At 43.2% G+C, this 21,016-nt stretch overlaps 1 protein-coding gene across 1 annotated transcript in view; it reads right to left on the bottom strand.

The window, feature by feature from the left end:
• LOC126248730 (tetratricopeptide repeat protein 7B-like) overlaps positions 1 to 21,016 on the bottom strand; it is a 231,957-nt gene that overhangs the window by 44,973 nt on the left and 165,968 nt on the right. Inside the window, 1 exon segment of the mRNA XM_049950047.1 lies at positions 14,077 to 14,230. Coding sequence (XP_049806004.1) covers positions 14,077 to 14,230 — 154 coding nt within the window.

Genomic DNA, 21,016 nt, shown 5'->3' with positions numbered 1-21,016 from the left:
AGGTAAGTAGCAGGGCGTTTAAACCATTAGACAAACTGTCTCTCCCATATATCTTCATTCTCATTATATTTATTTCTAAACGAAAATGATATACCCAACAATGTGCTGATTTCTATGTTTACTCAAAGTCAGTTTTCACAGAAAACAGTACAGTTGTATTTATGGCATATCGGCTTATGATAAGAATACTATTACGGAGTGTGAATTTGCAACAATAATAAGCAAGGCTCAAGATCAGGGTGTGAGGAGAGTGTTGGGAAGGGATACAGACAATTTGTGTGTGTGTGTGGGGGGGGGGGGGGGGGGGGGAGAGGAGACAGGCCGAGGGGCAGGGGGAAGAGGATACAGACCAAGGGGCAGGGGGAAGAGGAGACAAACTGTGGAGGGCAGGAGGAGATGGATGGGGAGATATTTTAACTAATGAGGAGGTAATGAATGAAATACATTAGAAAAGAAATTTATGGCACTACTTAACAAAAAAGAATGGATCAGTTAATAGGACACATCATGAGACATCAAAAGGATTAGTTAATTTGGTACTCGAAGGAAGAGCGGGGGGGGGGGGGGGGGGTAAAAATTGCAGAGGGAGACCAAGGGATGAATACAGAATGCAGGTTCCAGTGGATGTAGGTTGCCCTAGACATGCAGAAATTAAGAGGCCAGCACAGTATAGACTAGCATGAAGATCTGCATCAAAGCTGTCATTGCACTGAAGTCCAAAACAACACCGTGTGAGGAAATATTGACTAGGAACATGCACAAAACTCTTACCTTTTGTTCATGGTCCCTACACAACATAAATTGTGGGAGCAGTATAATTTTGACAGAATACACTCTGAATCTTGGCTCACTAAAGTTACCCAATACAGTTTCAACAGGACAATGTTGCCTTTCTTCTAAAGATTCCCACTTAAATTCTTGGGAATCCCTACTACACTATCGTACAGCCTTTATCTATTACAATAGTAAGACTATGGGTCCGAACATGTTTGATATCTGATATCATGTCTAAATTATAAGGACTTCAAGTGCTGCAGAAATCTATAGAATTGGTCCACACTGATAGCTTTTATTCGTATTCCTTTACAAATGCACCACCTTTCTCAGAAACCTGGCAATAAATTTAAGAAATCCATTCTCTTTCCCCTACCATTGATTCCATGACTTCATCTCATTTCACACAACTAATCAGTATTTTCCCTATAAGATTAAATAATCAGCTCCAAAAGTTACCCACTTTTTCTTTTTAATTGAGAGCTACCAGGCTCCTGCATTTTTTCTGTGCAATTATTTATCTACCCAGTTTATACAGAGCCTGCATTTATTGCACCAAGTGGAAATTCTGTTGAAGTCTTTACACATTACCTTGCCTTATTGAAAAAAATATTATTGTCAGTGAACAATTTGACCAGGCTGCTAATCTTATCTAATAAATTATTTACGTATGTTTAAAACATTAGTGGCTCCATAACCAATCTTAGACTCTGATTGGTGTCATTATGGGTTGTATTTGTCTAAAAATCTTGATGCCAATACATCCTTATGAAGATTATCATTTGCAAGAAATAGTGCAAGACTGAAGTGACCAGTGTTGAAACGAGTAACTTATCCTGAATGTGTACAGATTCTTTGAGAGAAGATAATTTTCCTCCAAGAACGTCATTATGTTAGAGCTTACGGAGATACATTAATTATACAAAATACAGTAACCTGCTGAAGGCCACTTTAAATAGTGGCCAAAACATTGGTGTATATAACAACATGACTCCGCAGTCACACATGTGGAATTTCTACAGAAGATGATGACAATCACAGAAGCCTACAATTTGTAAATGGTGATACTGGTTTTTTTTAATTCTGTGTACCTATCCTTTTCACCTTTTTGTAAACAAGAGTAACCTGCACAGTTTTCCAGTCACAAAGAACTATTAGCTGTGTGAGAAATTATTGACAAATATGAACTATGAAAGAGGCTAATTCCTTTGTGTATTCAATGTAAAAGCAATGAGGAGTTTCTGTAATCACCTACTGCCTTGTTTGCTTTGAGTGGGATTAATTGTTTTTCAATAATGGGGTGCTTACATCAATATATCTTGTTTGGGACTGTCTGTGACAGCCAAACACTGACAAAGCAATAAACTAGTTTATGGGCGAATGGTTAGATGTCAGTGTCAAACAGGCACAATCATTTCGGCAAACGGCCACATTGCCACCATCAGGTTTGCTGAATTTCGATAGGCAGTGTTCTGTGATGATCAACTTGCTAGGTTGCTCCAATCTGGTGTGTCCTTGCTGTTCACAGCAACAGTATTCCCCATTACACACAGTCTGACAAATGTATGTCCTGCCACATTGCCTGGCTATCTAATAGACTTCATACCTGCACACTCCAGACCAAGCAGTGTCCACATTTTAGATGGCAGAAGAAACACAGTTTCCAGATTATGTTTTGGATAACACACCAGAAAATTGAATAAATGTAATTGCCACATTCTTTTGAGGTTCCTCTTCTGTTTCTGCTATTTGTACAGTTGGTGCAGGACACACGGCTCTCCAGACCTGATGTTCAGGTTGTGGGTTGAGACTCATTGTTGGAGAGGTTGTGACCACTATGTACCAATATTATGAGCGCTCCGTTCCTTTGTGCCAAGTAGTTGCAGCTGTCCTCGTGCTTGTATAGGTTGGTTTGCATCTTCTTATGGAAGATCGGCACTGGGCCTACCAACAGAATGGAGAGGAAGACCACGATCCTTCTCAAAGAAGGTATGACAGAGAACATCATTTCCACTAGGACTTTATGGACTTACAAAGGTTCACAAAGATAGGGGTGCATTTACACTTCATTGTTAGCAACAATGGAGAACCAACATACTCACTTGCTTAATATCTGAAGGATATGCTTAGCCCATGTGTTAGAAATTGTCAACATCTTATTCAAAACTCCATCGATTTTATAAATTGAAGACAAAGTCTGAAAATGAGTCCGTGGATTTTGTTGGAAGCCTTAATAACTTTAAACTTAAGGATTCCGACGTCCTTGGGAGCTTGTCTTTCTTTTCACTAGAGTGCCTTTACAAGAATCCCTGGAACTTATGGGACAGAAATGTGACAGAGAAAACCAATGTTTCTAGGCATGTCTTGACATTTACATAGTTTATGTTTAACAGTGGTTGCTACAAGTAGACTGAAGGAGTAGCCATGAGGAGTCCACTTTTACCAGCTGTCATCAACATATATACGAATCATTGCAAGGAGGAAGTCCTGGAATCAGCCAATGTAAACCAACCTGTTCCTCAGGTATGTGGATATCACCATTGTCATGTGACCTGTCAGGTCCCCAGAGGATTTAATTAACGAAATGACATAGCTATTCATAATGTAAAGGTTCAGCCAGTATTTCTTACACAGATGTCACGCAGTACCGCAGACACGGAAGGGAAAATGTCACACAGTACAAATAGCCTGAGCTAGTAAACACGTCGAGGATACGAACAGCGCGTCTCTCAGACCTCGGACGGCGAGAAGGAACTTTGCGCCCCGGGACTCTGTCGGACATATCGAAACCAATGTAGGTCCACAGCGACGAAATGTCCGGGAAGACCGAAAAATAAGTTAGAGAAAGCAGATGCGAGGGCTGTGTCCGAGCATGGCAGACCTTCAAAATGGGTATTTAAGGGCATCCACGAGCAGCAAGAAGCAGAGTCGTCGCAGAAGTTGAAGAGGGCACAAGCAACACCCAAGGCCCAGCAGCATCGAGAAGGTAGCAGCCGCTACTGATGAGTCTATAGTAACTGCAACTATGAGAAGACGGTGATGCTCTGGCGGAGTCAACTACAACTATCGGTTAAGTAGAAGTTTTGCATTGGAATAGTTTTGAACAGAGACAGTTTGTCTCAAGTAGCCTCTACAGTTAGTTTCAGCAATAGAAGGAACAAGCCACTGGCTGGTGCTTGTCTCCTTTGAGATGGGACAAGGGTCCATTATTTAAATGATGAGTGAATTAAGAGATTCTGGCTGAATCTATAGAAGTGTACAGAGTAAGGGGAAGGGTCTGACACCTCACATGTCCTTTGTGATATTAGTTCAATAAAATGCGTTAAAGAAGAAATCTCACCTCACTGTTTTGACAGTTCAGTGCTGCCAATTCCCCCCTTGTACCCGCTACCTATGGAAAGTATTGTCTAATGTATCTACACCTCCTACACACCCTTAGACAGTCCAGGAGATTCTACTCCCTCTCACCTCCGTAATAAAGACTAGTTAAAGGGAACCACAAACCCACAATTGTTGTCAACATCCCGATTGCGCCACGCAGGCTCGACCAACTCTATATCGGTATCTGGGACCTGTGCTGGGACGCGACAGACCACATGAAAGACAAGAGCTGAATTATTATTTCCTCATACATAATTTCCATACACCAACTTTATAATGGAAGTCTAAGTGGATAGGTGCTACCTTTCCTGGATGTCCCAGTAAAAAGAAGAATTGATGCTACATTGGGCAACAGCATGTCATAAGATGACACACACTGACTTATACTTCTATACGTGGATAGCTGCCACTACTTGGCACAAAGCAACAGTGTGGTCAGAACAATGGTACATAGAGCTCACACCCCCTCCAACAATGAGAGTCACAACCAAGAACTTTAACATCTGAAGATGGTGTTCCGCAATAACAGTAACACACAGTGGCAAATTCAGAGAGACGTATATCCAACACCAACTACACTGGCAGAAACAGAACAGGAACACCAGGAGGATGCAATCCTTGCATTTATACCACTCTGTGGTGTGTTATCCAGGAAGATAGTACGAATTCTCTAGAAATACCAAGTGAAGACTGTCTTCTGCCCAACAGGCACTTGTTGGCAGTGTCAAGCACGAACTTTGACTATGAAAGCCTGAGATCTATCACATTCCCTTTCTATGTGACATGACATACACAGGCCAGACAGTGCTGTGAATACTAATTGCACATCAGAATGCAGCAATCTAACAAGTTGCTACTCGCAGAACACTGCCTATCAGAATTGCACGGAATGGATTATGACCATACTATGGGTCTGACACAGACATCTAACTTCTGGGGATGTTTCATTAGAAAACCTATTGAGGTTCAAATAAGGGAGTTAGTAGAACCTGGGAACCTGCATTTTGCTTGATTAACAGAAGGAAGGAAATCTCCTACGACAAACTACCAGAGGGGGCCAGCAAAGCAACAACAGAAACACAGTCAGCATGCGACACTAGGTGTAAACTGCAGACAGAGAAGTGAATTCGTTGAACAATGGAAGAGATGCTGAACACGGATCTCGCATGGAGTGGCTGGTCGGGTGGGGTGGGGGAGGTGGAGGTGGAAAGGGGGCTGAAAGTGCTGTGGCAGCTCCTAGGCACTCAGTTTGTCAGTTTGTGCCAATTGGACACTGACAGCTGGCTGTTCACTTGTGAATTATTTCATCACGAATAATATCAGGAAAATCACACTGGTAAAGTAGAATTCTCATGAGTAAATACATTTTAAAAAGCGGTATTTAAAACTTCCACTTTATGTCTGCTGTCTTCAAATTCATCTCTGACTGATTCACAATAGATCGAATGGAAGGACTGGATCCATTCATTGACTTTATACACAACCAGACCTTCGTAAGATTTTCCAGTCCATTTTCCACTGTGTTCCAAAAGTTGAAATTATTGTACACCTCACATATAAATCATGTAAGGGATACACAAGCTGCTATTAAGTTTCCTTCATCAGTTTCCCTGCCATCTCTTTTTTCTTAAGAGTGTAGCAGTGTGTTTTTGCAACTTCTCAGAACGCAGGCATTAAAACAAGGAAGGTCCTTGTTACCTTTTATTAACATACTTGATACATATTTATCTAGGCCAGGGTTTATAAAGTCTTTTAACTTTAACCACAATCTGTAGTAGTTGGATTGGAACTAGACGTGTCAGTCCAGATTTTATGTAAGTTGGTAATGACTGTCCATCAGTCTGACCAAACACCAATAGTCTACTAACTTTCTCGATGATCATTTTCTCTTTGGCGACTATAGGATATGTCTAACCAGAAGGTCAAAAATACTTTTATGTGTGAGCAGTCTGTATCTGACTGATTGTTCATCGCAGTTGTCTGAGAATGTGTCGGGTGTTTCTTCATTAAACTATTTGTCCACACTGCCACTATTTCTAAATACTTTTATATGTGGATTATTTATTTGTATTCTACATGTGGACATATCTGATGCTATATTAATTAACTTAGTTAAAAATTTAAAAAGTCCATGTTCAATGGGTAGCACAATTTTGTACCCGATGCCTACTTTGTTGATTTGACAATGTTTTACATTAATAATTGAATGTCTCTCATATGTATATCCTACCCTATCGTTACCTAGTATAGAGTTCATATTTGTTTCATCATCTTGCATTGATCGCTTTACTCCCGTGTTTGATGGTCCCTTTTCTGTTTACGTACAGTTTTTCTTTTACTATATAATCACATTACACAAGTACAAGATGACCCCCATTTTTTTGGTGTCTTTGAGAAAAATTTATTTTTTAACGTATTCTGACTTGCCAAAATTGCAAGCTTTTATTGATAAAGTATCTGCTTAAAAATTTAACATTACACCAAATCTAAACTTATGCCACTTACTAATTGTTGACATTTTGATAATACAAGGAGAAATAAAATAAACAGAAATAATAAACATAAGAAATTGTTTACATTAATTTTCATTTTCACTGCCTTTTTTTTGCTTAGCCTGTCATATGTGGTATTTTTAATAATCATTATCGTCATCATACTAACATGACAGCTGTGAAACTTATATCTTCATCTTCACAAATATTTGGCTGTTTCTTCTGAATATTTTGCGATTTCTGAGGGCCTCTGGTGGTTAAGTTCCTCTGACTACTACTCCCCTACGCTGTATTCTGGTGGCTACATCAACAGAGAATGCTGATTACCTACTTCACTCTTTCTTTCATACATTTGGGTTATTTCCCTAGTTATTTTATCAATCACATTATTTTGTTAGCTCTGTAAGCTTGTTCGGTCTATATTATATTTTAAATCTAAAATCACCGTAAAAGTGTCTCAGAATCACATACTGCCACTTTCCCTATTTAGTAATTTTAAACTTTAACTTTATTCATGTTATAATTTGTTACGTTTTATCACTGTAATAATTTATACACCTTATGATCCCACTATAGATTTTACCTACTGTATTTTTCTTTGTACTGTGTTTTGTACAATTATAAAATTAACAAATATGAATATGCTTAGAGTAGTGATGTATGACATGCCATATGACACAAGACATATTTGGCGACTACTGTACTCATTTTGTTTGGAACAATAGTGCTGTTAACAGGATGACTCTTCCACCACTACGGCATAGTGCAACTGTATTTTAAATATGTGCGATGAAGCTAAGTTGATTTTGTGTGTATTTCTTGATGATGGCACTAGGGCTTCATTATATTATGACAAGTTGTTAAACATCTCCATCTCATCATAGTTTAAGCATATATTTCCTTGTCTATGAAAGTAATACTTTTCATTGTAGCATATTTTATTGTTTGAAAATGTAAACTGTCCATTAGTTGTTTCTGATTTTCCCATGCTCTGCTGTATATCTTATGGTGATTCATGACAAACTGGTAAGCCAAGGACCAAAAAGTTTTGTGATCATTGATGGAAATAAGACATTTATTAAAAAAGGGGAAATAAAACCAGCAAATATGAAAGTAAGGATACAAATTGTATTAGAGAGTGAGAGGAGGGGGGGGGGGGGAGGAGGAGGATGAGGAGGAGGAGGAGGAGGAGGGAGAGGGGGTGATTGGCTGGTTTAAAAGAGGGGGGGGGGGGATCTAATTGCGTCATCATTGATCCCTTGTTCCTGGTAAAATAATTACACAAGGGAAAGAAGAAAAGAAAGGAGACGTACAGCACAATAGCAGGAAAAAGGAAGAACCATAGAACGACAGATGGACAACCAACATTAATATGGGAAAAAAAAGAGAGATGCAAGAAACACGTAGAAGGGGTAAAAACAAGAGAGCAGATGACCACGGCTGGCCGACCATGAGAATAAAAAGGAAAAGCCAGCCACCCTGCGACAAAAAAAAAAAAAAAAAAAAAAAAAAAAAAGGGTTCAAATGGCTCTAAGCACTATGGTACTTAACATCTGAGGTCATCAGTCCCCAGAACTTAGAACTACTTAAACCTAACTAACCTAAGGACATCACACACATCCATGCCTGAGGCAGGATTCGAACCTGCGACCGAAGCAGTCGCGCGATTCTGGACTGAAGAGACTAGAACCGCTCGGCCACTGCGGCCGGCACACATTAAAACATCCATCCTAAAAGCATTAGAGTGCAGAACACAAAGGGACAAAGGACATGTGCTAAAACATATATAGAATGATAAAACCCACAATCACGTATAAAATGTAGAACTAAATTAGCCGATGAGGTGTTGTGAGATAAAATTAATGTCAATGAGTCCAGTGACTGAAGTGTCCATTGCAGGGCAGCCAAAAAAGGACAGCTCACCAAGATGTTGACCACTGTCAGCTGGGCACCACACCGACACTGAGGTGGGTCATCACAGTGCAGGAGATAGCCATGTGTCACCCAAGCATGGCCAATGCGGAGTCAGCAGAGAACCACACAGTCCCTGCGAGGGGCGCACATCGAGGACTACCACACATTCCTAGTCTCCTTCATGGCACGCAGTTCGTTGTGCATGCTGTGGTTATGCTGTTTCTACTCCCAAGGCAGCAAACCTTTGTGGTGTAGGACTGAATGCAGGACAGTAGCAGAGAAGCCAATCTCCATAAACCGTTTCCACATAGCCTGCTTGGCCAGCCTGTCGGCAAGTTCGTTACCTGGGATTCTGACGTGACCTGGAGTCCAGACAAACACCACTGAACGACTGGACCGTACCATGGCATAGATACAGTCCTGGATGGTTGCACTGGTCGATAGCTTATAGGTTGCTCAAGGAGTCAGTAGACAGAAGTAACTACCCCCCAAGGCATGAACGGATGTGCTCGAGAACACGAGATGGCCACCAGCTCGGCACTGAAAACACTGCAGCCATTGGGCAAGAAACGCTGTTCAATATGTCCTCCATGGACATACGTGAAGCTGACACAAGCATCAGCCATTGAGTAGTTGGTGTAAAACACTTCGTGGCCTCCGTACATGTAAAGAATCAAAAGGAAGTGGCAGCGGATAGCCACAGGGTTAACTGAGTCCTTGGGGCCATGTGAAAAGTCCAGGCGAAGCCTAGGTGTACACCATGGAGGTGTACGTGAATGGACCTCAAGTATAGGTGGTAAAGGCAAGAACTCCAGTTCGGAAAAAAGGGATCGGACATGAACTGCAATTGGAAGCCCTGACCTGGGCCGCCGATGCAGAAGATGAACCACTGTGGGTGGGAAAAGGAGACACTGATTTGGATATCCTGGAGAACTACAAATGTGTGCAACGTAACTGGTCAGCAGATGTGTATGCCTAACCTGCAATGGAGGGACTCTGGCCTGCACAAGGACACTGGTCACCAGACTCGTCTTAAAAGGTCCTGTCGCTAGGCAAATGCCACAGTGGTTCAATGGGGCAAGTAAATGCAACGCTGAGGGTGCCGCTGAACCATAAGCCAGACTCCCGTAGTCAAGACGGGATTGAACAAGGGCTCTGTAGAGCTGCAGCAGCATTGAGTGATCTGCACCATAGTTGGTGTTGCTCGGGCAGCGGAGGGTATTGAGGTGCTGCTAGCACTTCCGCTTAAGCTGACAAAGGTGAGGAAGCCAAGTCAATCAGGCATCAAAAACCAATCCTAAGAATCGATATGTCACCACTAAAGTGAGTAGATTGTCATTAAGGCAAAGTTCTGGTTAAACGGTACAATGCCGAAAGAAGTGCATAACACACGTCTTTGCAGCCACAAACTGGTAACTGTGGGCTAGAGCCTATGACGGCGCCTTGTGGATGGCTCCCTGTAAGTACCACTCAGCAACACCAGTACTGGTGGAGCAGTACGAAAAGCAGAAGTCGTCTGCATATAGAGAAGGTGAGACAGACGGCCCTACAGCTGCTGCTAGACCGTTAATGACCACTAAAAATAGACACACACTCAATACAGGGCCCTGTGGGACCCCATTCACCTGGATATGGCGAGAACTATGGGAGGCACCTACTTGGACACGGAAAGTCCCAAGCGACAGGAAATTTCGGATAAAAATCAGGAGTGGGCCTCGGAGAACTCACTCATATAATGTGGCAAGGATATGATGTCACCATGTGGTGTCAGACGTTTTTCATAAATCAAAAAAGACGGCAACCATGTGTTGGAATCTGGAAAAGGCTGTTCGGGTGGTAGACTCGTGGGACACAAGATTATCAGTGGTAGAGCAACCCTGGTGGAAGCTGCCCTGACACGCAGCCAGAAGGCCAGGTAACTCCAGAACCCAACCTAACCGACGACACACCACACATTCCAGCAGCTTACAAAGAACGTTGGTGAGGTTGATGGGCTGATAGCTTTCCACATCAAGTTGGTTTTTACTGGGTTTGGGCACCAGAATGATGGTGCTCTCCCACCATTGCGATGGAACGATGCCATCTCACCAGATCTGGTCGAAGATGACGAGGATGTCACTTGCAGTCAGATGAGAGATGTTTAATCATCTGACTGTGGATCCAATCTGGCCTACGAGCTGTGTTGGGGCAATGTGCAAGGGCACTGAGGAGCTTCCGCTCTGTGAATGGGGTGTTATAGGATGTAGTAAACGAGAGGAATTCCCCGTCCAGCCGCCATCTGAAAGTTCGAAAGGCTGGGGGGTTATTCTCCAACACAGAGGCTCGAGCAAAGCGCTCGGTGTGGCCCCAGTATTGAAGAGGCAGAGGTCGAACTGAGACAGTAAAGTTTCGACATATCTGCCTCAGCCAGTAAGCATGGTGCCACCCCACTAGCGATTATGTACACTAAAATCACCAAGAAGTAAGAAAGGTTTAGGGAGTTGATCAATCAGTGCAGCTAATACATTCAGGGGTACTGCACCATCTGGAGGAAGATATATATTGCAGACAGTTATTTCCCGCGTCATCCTTATTCTGCCAGCCACAGCTTCAAGAGGGGTTTGAAGGGGCACAGTTTCACTACAGAATGAGTTTAGAACATAAACGCAAACTCCACCTGACACTCGATTGTAGTCGCTACGGTTCCTGTAGTATCCCTTATAGCTGTGGAGTGCAGTGGTCCGCATTGCTGGGAACTAGGTTTCCTGGAGGGCAATGCAGAAAGCAGGTGTAAAGCTTAACAGTTGCTGTAACTCTAGCAGGCAGTGGAAGAAACCGCCGCAATTCCACTGGAAGATGATGTCATCGTGACACTGGGAAGGCATGGAACATTCAATGAGGCACTTTACGCCTCAGGGTCACCTGCTGCCACCGACGTTTTACCTGAGCAGTCTATATCCATTGTGTCTGAACGTCCCCAGCGGACGCCAGAATCTCCACCTCATCCGCAGACGCAGAGCTTGCAAGTAGCGGTGGTGTGGGTGCCACCGCAATTCCCTTCGTCTTGTGGATCTTCTTTTTGGATTTCTCTTGCTGCTCCTTGGGTTTCCCTGGCTGGGAGGACTTGACTGAATCAGTCTCCTGGACTGAAGATGAGCATGAAGCCATATGACTAGCTGATTTTGGGCTCTTCAACATTGGCGCGTCATCTTTCCCACTAGCGATAACCTGGGAAAGGAGTGACCCAAGGGACTGCTTCCTAGCGAGAGGAGCCGAAGAAGACTTACATTTCTTCCTCGTCTCAGAAGTGGGGACTGATATCCTCGATGGTTTGGGTTTGGGGGGGGGGGGGGGGGAGCTGTTGCTCCCAAGTAAGTGGTGCAGGAGCAACAGGGAGGAAGTGCCCCCCACCATCAAGGGGGCAGGTGTAGTCTTCTGGTTCTGAGAGGTGACACGAATGCATGGAATTGATGGGGCGACAACTGTTCTCATAGCAGCAGTGCAAGAGGTAGTCATAGCCATAGGATGTAGGCGCTCAAATTTCCTCTTAGCCACAGTGTAGGTCAGTCGGTCCAGTGTCTTATATTCCATGATTTTCCTCTCTTTCTGTAAAATCCTACAGTCTGGCGAGCAAGGTGAATGATGTGCATGACGCTCTACGCAGTTGACACAGATGGGAGGCGGGGCACATGGAGTATTAGGGCATCCACAATCTCGACATGTGATGCTGGAAGTACAGCGGGAAGACATATGGCCGAACTTCCAGCACTTAAAGCACCGCATCGGGGGAGGGATACATGGCTTGACATCACAGTGGTAGACCAACACCTTGACATTTTTGGGAAATGTGTCACCCTCGAAGGCCAAGACGAAGGCACCGATGGCAACCTGATTATCCCTTGGACCCCGAGGGATGTGCCGGACGAAATGAACACCTTGCCACTCTGTATCGGCGTGCAGCTCATCGTCAGACTGCAAAAGAAGGTCCATGTGGAATATAATACCCTGGACCATATTTAAGCTCTTATGGGGCGCTATGGTTACAGAAACATCCCCCAACTTGTCAAAAGCAAGTAATGCCCGTTACTGGGCAGAGGATGCTGTTTTTATCAAGACTGACCCAGAGCACAATTTGGACAAGCCCTCCACCTCCCCAAACTATCCTACAAATGCTCCACAAAAAACTGAGACTTGACGGACTTGAAAGATTCCCCATCAACTCTTGTACATACTAGGTACTGGGGTGAATAAACTTCACTGCCATCCTTGCCCTGGTGTTCCTCCCATGGTGGGGCGAGGGATGGGAACGATTTGGGGTTATATTTCTTAGCATTGAAGTTAGACTCTGCCACTTAGCGACTGCTGGCGATGGACCACCAGCAAGAGATGACATACTACGCTTCATGGCGTGTCATCTTGCCTGATGCCACCCACTCCAACCAGGGTCCCTCCCCACGGGCGCCACCCAATCTCAGCAAGGGCCACTTGTCAGGATGGCCATTGCCGAGAGTCCCGATGTCCCAGGGAGATGAGCATCTGCTCCATGGCCTATGTGGGCAATTGATGGTGCAGGCATCAGCAGAGTGATCCCTGTGTTGTCAGGGGGCTACAACCAACACCGTACATGGTGGCCCCACCACAATGGTCTGGCTACCATGCTGGATATGAGGTGCAAGGAATTCCATGATCCTTGTCAGCGTAGAAAACGACACTGCATAGTGGGTGGAGGAAAATGCACCCAGGAAGGTGTCCTCGCTCAAGAGACGGAGGATGAGCGGGACTGCAATGCCACGACGAGAAAGTGGGCTAAAGATCTCAATGCTCAATGGACACGATGGACCACGTAAGGCGCCCTTCCCCAATTGGCTTACTCTTCGGGAAAATTTTGAAAAATGGAGGTCAAACCCTACAGGGGACCATCACATAAAGGCCGAAAGGTGAGACACTCCTTTTAGTCGCCTCTTACGACAGGCAGGAATACCTTGGGCCTATTCTAACCCCCGGGCTTGCAGGGGGGATTTTGCAGTAGGAGTTGTCATAAACTGAGAAGTCTTTCCACAAAGAAACTGAGAGGGAGCACTTAATCAAACTAGAGTGTTGTTGAGGTTCAGAGGATGACCAGAAAGCACTCCTGATGATGTGGCAAGTAATAATCTTTGGTAGTGTAGGTCTTATTTCAAAATATAATTGTAGCTGGAGCTGGCGTTCATCGAAGTAGTATTGTGTCAGAAGATGATAACTTTTCTAGCATTTTAAAAATAACCTACATTTGTAAATGACTTGGAAAATGTATCTATATCAAACTGGTGGAGTAATTCTTGGGAGAGGAGAGAGTGATATGGCTGTGTATCTGGAGATAGAGTGCCTGGCAGAAACAGTTTGGAGGTAGGAATGGGGGTGGGGTGGTGGGTGAGAGAGTGCTGGTCAAGGATAGATTAAGCAGAGATTAATGTTTTAACAGAAAAAAATTAGTACATGCCAGAAATTTAAAATCTGCAGTAATTAGCACACATGAAAAATCCAAGTCTGCACTTACTAGAGTCCTTATCAGATAATTCTGATGAGTACATCTGGAAAACGCTACGGGTCTCACTGCGTCTATCTGATTGTTCCATTACATCTGCCTGTATTTGTTCTTCATACAAGTTTTTCCATAGTGCCAACATATTTCCAGCAGTATGGAGTGCTTGCTAAAACAAAACAGAAAGGACACATATGATACTGGCCAAAGTTTATACCCTAATCACTTCAAATAAGAACAATAAGTAAACAAACATAAGAATTAATTAGGTAAAACAGTTTAAAAAGCTAGTGAGTATATATTACACAAAATTTTTCCACAAAACAGCAATTGATGACAACACAAAAGATGAATTAAACAAAAGCTATCCTCAGCTCTTGGCAATGGCCTTGCCACAGTGGTAACACCGGTTCCTGTCAGATCACTGAAGTTTATCACTGTCGGGCTGGGCTCGCACTTGGATGGGTGACCATCCGTTCTGCCGAGCGCTGTTGGCCAGCGGGGTGCACTCAGCCCTTGAGAGGCAAACTGAGGAGCTACTTCATTGAGATGTAGCGGCTGTGGTCTCATAAACTGACATATGGCCAGGAAAGCAGTGAGCTGACCACATACCCCTTCATATCCGCACCCAGTGATGCCTGTGGGCTGAGGATGACACGGCGGTCAGTCAGTACTGTTGGCCTTCCAAGGCCTGTTGGGGTGGAGTTTCTCCTCAGCTCTTAGGATAATTTGAATACTACAGTGCTTTACTAGGGATGGTCCATAGGAAGTGGTATGCTTTGTTCCTGTGCCGTCTTACCAAGGCAGCTAACAAAGTTGGTGGAGTTGAGAGTCTCCCAGACCCAGTATTTGGTGGAAAATGTCCCCAACCCAACCACCCTGAAAGTAATTTAAAACATTATACCTGAGAATAAATGGAGAATGAGTTCAGCTGTCCATAAGTCGTCTGCCAATTTTAGAGACAAAGAGTCTGGAAGATCATGTTTAGCAAGGAGAGCCGTAGGAGGGTACACTCCATCAAGATGTGAGCTACTGTTCATAAGGCTCTGCAAACACAGTGTGGAAGTGACTTGTAGCAAAATAAAACTTTGGGTTAATCTGGTATGACCACTGCAGAGGTATGATAAAATGGTAGGAGGAACAGGAGGAGGAGAGCCATAATACAGCAATAGTCTTCTTGATAGTGATAAGTTTATTAGAATGGGCAATAGCCAGATGATGTTCCATCACTGAGTGAGAAGTCTTACTTACACCCACAAACCTCCACCAGGAATAATTAAATATTCATAGACAAATATATCTAATTTGATTATGTCTGAGAGCAAGTCTGGTGGTTGATAGAAGGATTTACCCATTCTTAGTATTGAGTTTTGGCCGAACAATTGTTCAGTTACTATCTTGGTTGGTTTGAGTTCCTTTCCTACTGTGATGAATACACTGTCTCCACTTCTGTCTAATCTATCCTTCAAATGTATACTTAGATCCAGATCCAGGTGGAGAGTTGCCTAATCTAAAAAAAAATTACTTGTACGCACCCTTCAGCCATTTAATACTGTAAACAATTCAGCAACATTTTCTTAAAGAATTTATGTAAATCACAATAGTGATGGTAGTCTACACCTTATAGCACAGGGTATAGCATACAATAATAGACCAATAAATAAGAATAATCAAAATTTAATATATAGAAATCCCTTGCATAATTTGATATATTTCTCTCACCTTTGGTCAGCCACCTATAAAGTTGTACAATTAGGTATGTCATATTGTTGCTCTTTAAAACCCCTCAGCCAACTTACATCCCTAAACTCTACAAGAATAATTTAAAAACGTCATTATGAGCTCAGCAATTCATGGTATAATTGTTCTTATATAGAAGTCTCCATTTCAGTACTAAAAATGAGCCTCCCCATTTCAGTTGTTATTGTGCAGGGCAGGAGCTATAGTTTATTAGTATATTTCATGTTTCTAGAATGAAATTTTCACTCTACAGCGGAATGTGTGCTGATACTCACTTCCTGGCAAAGGTCCCGAGTTCAAGTCTCGGTCCGCCACACAGTTTTAATCTGCCAGGAAGTTTCATATTTCATGTTGCCCATAAATTTCTCATGCTAAACTCTTCATTGTGGAATGAGCATTTTCATTTACTGACAACAAAACTACTCAATTCAAAATATTTTCAACATCCACATCAAATTATTTCTTATTAGTATTCTAGCAAATATTTGTTCACTATGGATCAATTTCAGAGCACAAAGATCTAATGAATATCAGGTGACAAGCCATACCTTTCAACAGATAAAGAAGAACAAAAAGTTGTAACCATTACAAAATTACCACTCAGTAATATGTAAGACCCAAGTGAGAAATTTTTTCAATATGATGGTTTGAAAAGAGAGCAGAAAGTTTCAGAGAAAATTAAACTGATATAGTGAGCACCATATTTCCAAATAGGCTACAGGTGGCACATAAATGGAAGTCAAGCAATGAAGGAAGATTAGAGTTTGATGGCCCACTGATGACAACAGTATTATACACTCCTGGAAATGGAAAAAAGAACACATTGACACCGGTGTGTCAGACCCACCATACTTGCTCCGGACACTGCGAGAGGGCTGTACAAGCAATGATCACACGCACGGCACAGCGGACACACCAGGAACCGCGGTGTTGGCCGTCGAATGGCGCTAGCTGCGCAGCATTTGTGCACCGCCGCCGTCAGTGTCAGCCAGTTTGCCGTGGCATACGGAGCTCCATCGCAGTCTTTAACACTGGTAGCATGCCGCGACAGCGTGGACGTGAACCGTATGTGCAGTTGACGGACTTTGAGCGAGGGCGTATAGTGGGCATGCGGGAGGCCGGGTGGACGCACCGCCGAATTACTCAACACGTGGGGCGTGAGGTCTCCACAGTACATCGATGTTGTCGCCAGTGGTCGGCGGAAGGTGCACGTGCCCGTCGACCTGGGACCGGACCGCAGCGACGCACGGATGCACGCCAAGACCGTAGGATCCTACGCAGTGCCGTAGGGGACCGCACCGCCACTTCCCAGCAAATTAGGGACACTGTTGCTCCTGGGGTATCGGCGAGGATCATTCGCAACCGTCTCCATGAAGCTGGGCTACGGTCCCGCACACCGTTAGGCCGTCTTCCGCTCACCCCCCTACATCGTGCAGCCCGCCTCCAGTGGTGTCGCGACAGGCATGAATGGAGGGACGAATGGAGACGTGTCGTCTTCAGCGATGAGAGTCGCTTCTGCCTTGGTGCCAATGATGGTCGTATGCGTGTTTGGCGCCGTGCAGGTGAGCGCCACAATCAGGACTGCATACGACCGAGGCACACACGGCCAACACCCGGCATCATGGTGTGGGGAGCGATCTCCTACACTGGCCGTACACCACTGGTGATCGTCGAGGGGACACTGAATAGTGCACGGTACATCCAAACCGTCATCGAACCCATCGTTCTACCATTCCTAGACCGGCAAGGGAACTTGCTGTTCCAACAGGACAATGCACGTCCGCATGTATCCCGTGCCACCCAACGTGCTCTAGAAGGTGTAAGTCAACTACCCTGGCCAGCAAGATCTCCGGATCTGTCCCCCATTGAGCATGTTTGGGACTGGATGAAGCGTCGTCTCACGCGGTCTGCACGTCCAGCACGAACGCTGGTCCAACTGAGGCGCCAGGTGGAAATGGCATGGCAAGCCGTTCCACAGGACTACATCCAGCATCTCTACGATCGTCTCCATGGGAGAATAGCAGCCTGCATTGCTGCGAAAGGTGGATATACACTGTACTAGTGCCGACATTGTGCATGCTCTGTTGCCTGTGTCTATGTGCCTGTGGTTCTGTCAGTGTGACCATGTGATGTATCTGACCCCAGGAATGTGTCAATGTTTCCCCTTCCTGGGACAATGAATTCACGGTGTTCTTATTTCAATTTCCAGGAGTGTAGATGGAGCACAAGCTCATTTTGGGGAATGGTGTGAAGGAAATCAGCTGTGCCTTTTGAAGGATCCATCCCACAATTTGGAATAAGCAGTTCAGGGAAATTGTTGGGTAGACAGATGGAGATTTGAATTGATGTCCCTCAAATAAGATTCCAGTGTCTTACCCCTGCAGCACCTCATTTGGTTTCTTGCAGTCAAATTTTTGTGGAGAGCAGAAACTGAATATAAAACTGACTTTAATGTTGAATGCTGCTATTTATGGACATACCATTGTAAAAGAATAAAACATCATTTTTTCTTAGAATATAACAATTTTCTACTTAATGATTCCAATTTGAAATGCACGGCATCAGCACTGACGTACAGGAAATAACTATTTGCCAGAAGATTAATAATAATAATAATAATATATGCCGATGTCATAAGGAATACCACTCAACCCATGATAAGAAGACTGCAGCACTGCACTGATACCAATTGTCATCACTTTGAACACCTTCTGTAAATGGACATTCATGCCACCTTTGTGACCTTCGTTGACCTTCAAAGACCTTACTGTTACACATCACTGGATTCATCTAGATAACCGCTATCAGAAAATAAGTACCACACTATAGCATCCCATTTTAAAAAAAGTTGACCTTCATATCTCTGACGCAACCCCACCTAGCAACAAAAAACCAACGTCATGAGTGTGTGTTTCTGTCTGTAGAAAATGCTCTAGTCATTGAAAGAGAGGTGTGGAATGTCATCATCATTGTCATCAGTTCAAAGGCTTTTTTCACACAGCTTTCCATGCCACTCTATCCTGTACAAGCCTCTTCACCTCTGAATAAGAACTGCAGCCTACATCTATTTGAACCTGCTTGCTGTATTCAGCTCTTGGTTTTCCTCTACGATTTTTACTTGCCCCTGCCCCCTCTTCCTCCCCTACACCTCCCTCCAATACTGCACTGATGATCCATTGATGTCTCAGAATGTCTCCTATCAATGGATCTGTTCTTTTATTCTAGCTGTGCCACAAAAAAATTTTTCTCCTCAGTATCTCCTCATTTATACGATCTATCCATCTAATCTTCCGCATTCCTCCATAGCACCACATTTCAAAAGCATCTATTCTCTTATGTTCCGAACTGTTTATCATCCACATTTCACCTCCATATGAGGTTACACTCCAAACACCCTCAGAAAAGATTTTGTAATGCTCAAAGCTATGCTCATGTTAAATTTCTCTACTTCAGAAACACTTTTCTAGTGGTTACTGTTCTATGTTTTACATCCTCTGTAACTCTGCCATCAGTTATTTTATTGCACAAATAGCAAAATTCATCTATTACTTTTGATGTCTCATCTCCTAATCTAATTCCTTCAGCACTGCCTGATTTAATTCAGTTACATTCATCCAGTTTTTTAATTTTATATCTGCTTTTCAAGACACTGTCTATTCCATTCAACTGCTCTCTCCAGGTCTTTGGCCGTCTCCAAAAAGAGCACAATGTCACTGGCTAGCCTCAAAGTTCTTATTTCTTCACCTTGGGCTTTAATTCCTTCTCCAAATTTTTCTTTGGTTTCTTCGATTGCTCAATGCACAGACTGAATAACATTGGGGACAACCCTGTCGTACTCTCTTGCAACCAGTGCTTCCCTTTCATGCCCCTCATAACTGCCATCTGGTTTTTGTACAAATTGTACGTAACCTCTCCCCCCCCCCCCCCCCCCTGTATTTTACCCCTGCTACCTTCAGAACTTCAGAGAGTGTGTTCCAGTCAAAACCATCAAAAGATTTCTCTAAGTCTACAAATACTATAAAAGTAAGTTTGCCTTTATTAACCTATCTTCTGAGAAGTGTTCGAGTCAGTATTAAAATGGTTCAAATGGCTCTGAGCGCTATGGGACTTAACATCTGTGGTCATCAGTCCCCTAGAACTTAGAACTACTTAAACCTAACTAACCTAAGGACATCACACACATCCATGCCCGAGGCAGGATTCGAACCTGCGACCGTAGCAGTCGCGCGGCGAGTCAGTATTAACTCACATATTCCTACTTTTTTCCTGAATCCAAACTGATGTTCTCCAAGGTTGTCTTCTACCAGTTTCTCCATTATTCTTAAAATAATTCATTTCAGTATTTTGAAACTATCAATTATTTAACTCATAGTTCAATAATATTCACACCTATCACCACCTGCTTTCTTTGGGATTTGTATTATTACATTCTTCTTTAAGCATGATGATATTTCTCCTGTCTCATATCTTGCATAAGAGATGGAATAGCCTTGTCATGGATAGCTCTCCCAAGATATCAGTAGTTCTGACACTGTCATCTACTCCACGGGCCTTGTTTCGACTTGCGTCTTTCAATGCTCAGTCAGTATGATACCACCCATCCCACCTTTATTTAAGTCCTCTTCCATTTTTATAATATTGTTGCAGGTTAATTTCCCTTGTGTAGCCTCTCTATATCCTTCCACATTAGAGCTTTCCCTTCTTTGCTTAGTACTGGTTTTCAGTCTGAGAACTTGGCAACAATACAAGTGCTTCTGTTTTCTCCAAAAGCCTTTTTAATTTTTCTTTAGCTGGTATCTATCTTTCCCCTATTTATACATATTTCTACAGCCTTGCATTTGTTCTTTAGCCATTCCTGCTTAGCCATTTTATACTTTCTGTCAATCGCATATTTCAGACACCTAAATTCCCTTTTGCCTGCTTCATTTGCTGCATTTTTATATTTTCTCCTTTCATCTATTGATCCTTTAATTACCATCAGGCTCAGAGGTCCATTTGTGATTTTTATTACCTTTTCTGTCAGTAACTATACATTTTATTTTACTGAATATTTAGGACTTTTCATAATTTGTCCTATTACTCATAAGTTTGGAAAATAATCACAGAGATTTACCTACAGCTTTGTGTTAAAGTGTTGGTTCACGTTTGCTCCGGTATAGGCCTCAAAAGCCCATGCAGTCAGAAGCAATTTTTAAACAATATCTGTGCAGTGTCT

Source organism: Schistocerca nitens, chromosome 3 (genome assembly GCF_023898315.1).
Source record: "Schistocerca nitens isolate TAMUIC-IGC-003100 chromosome 3, iqSchNite1.1, whole genome shotgun sequence".
In the NCBI taxonomy this organism is placed as follows: domain Eukaryota; kingdom Metazoa; phylum Arthropoda; class Insecta; order Orthoptera; family Acrididae; genus Schistocerca; species Schistocerca nitens.
Note: the sequence above shows the minus strand (reverse complement) of the source record. Positions and strands in the feature narration are given on the sequence as shown.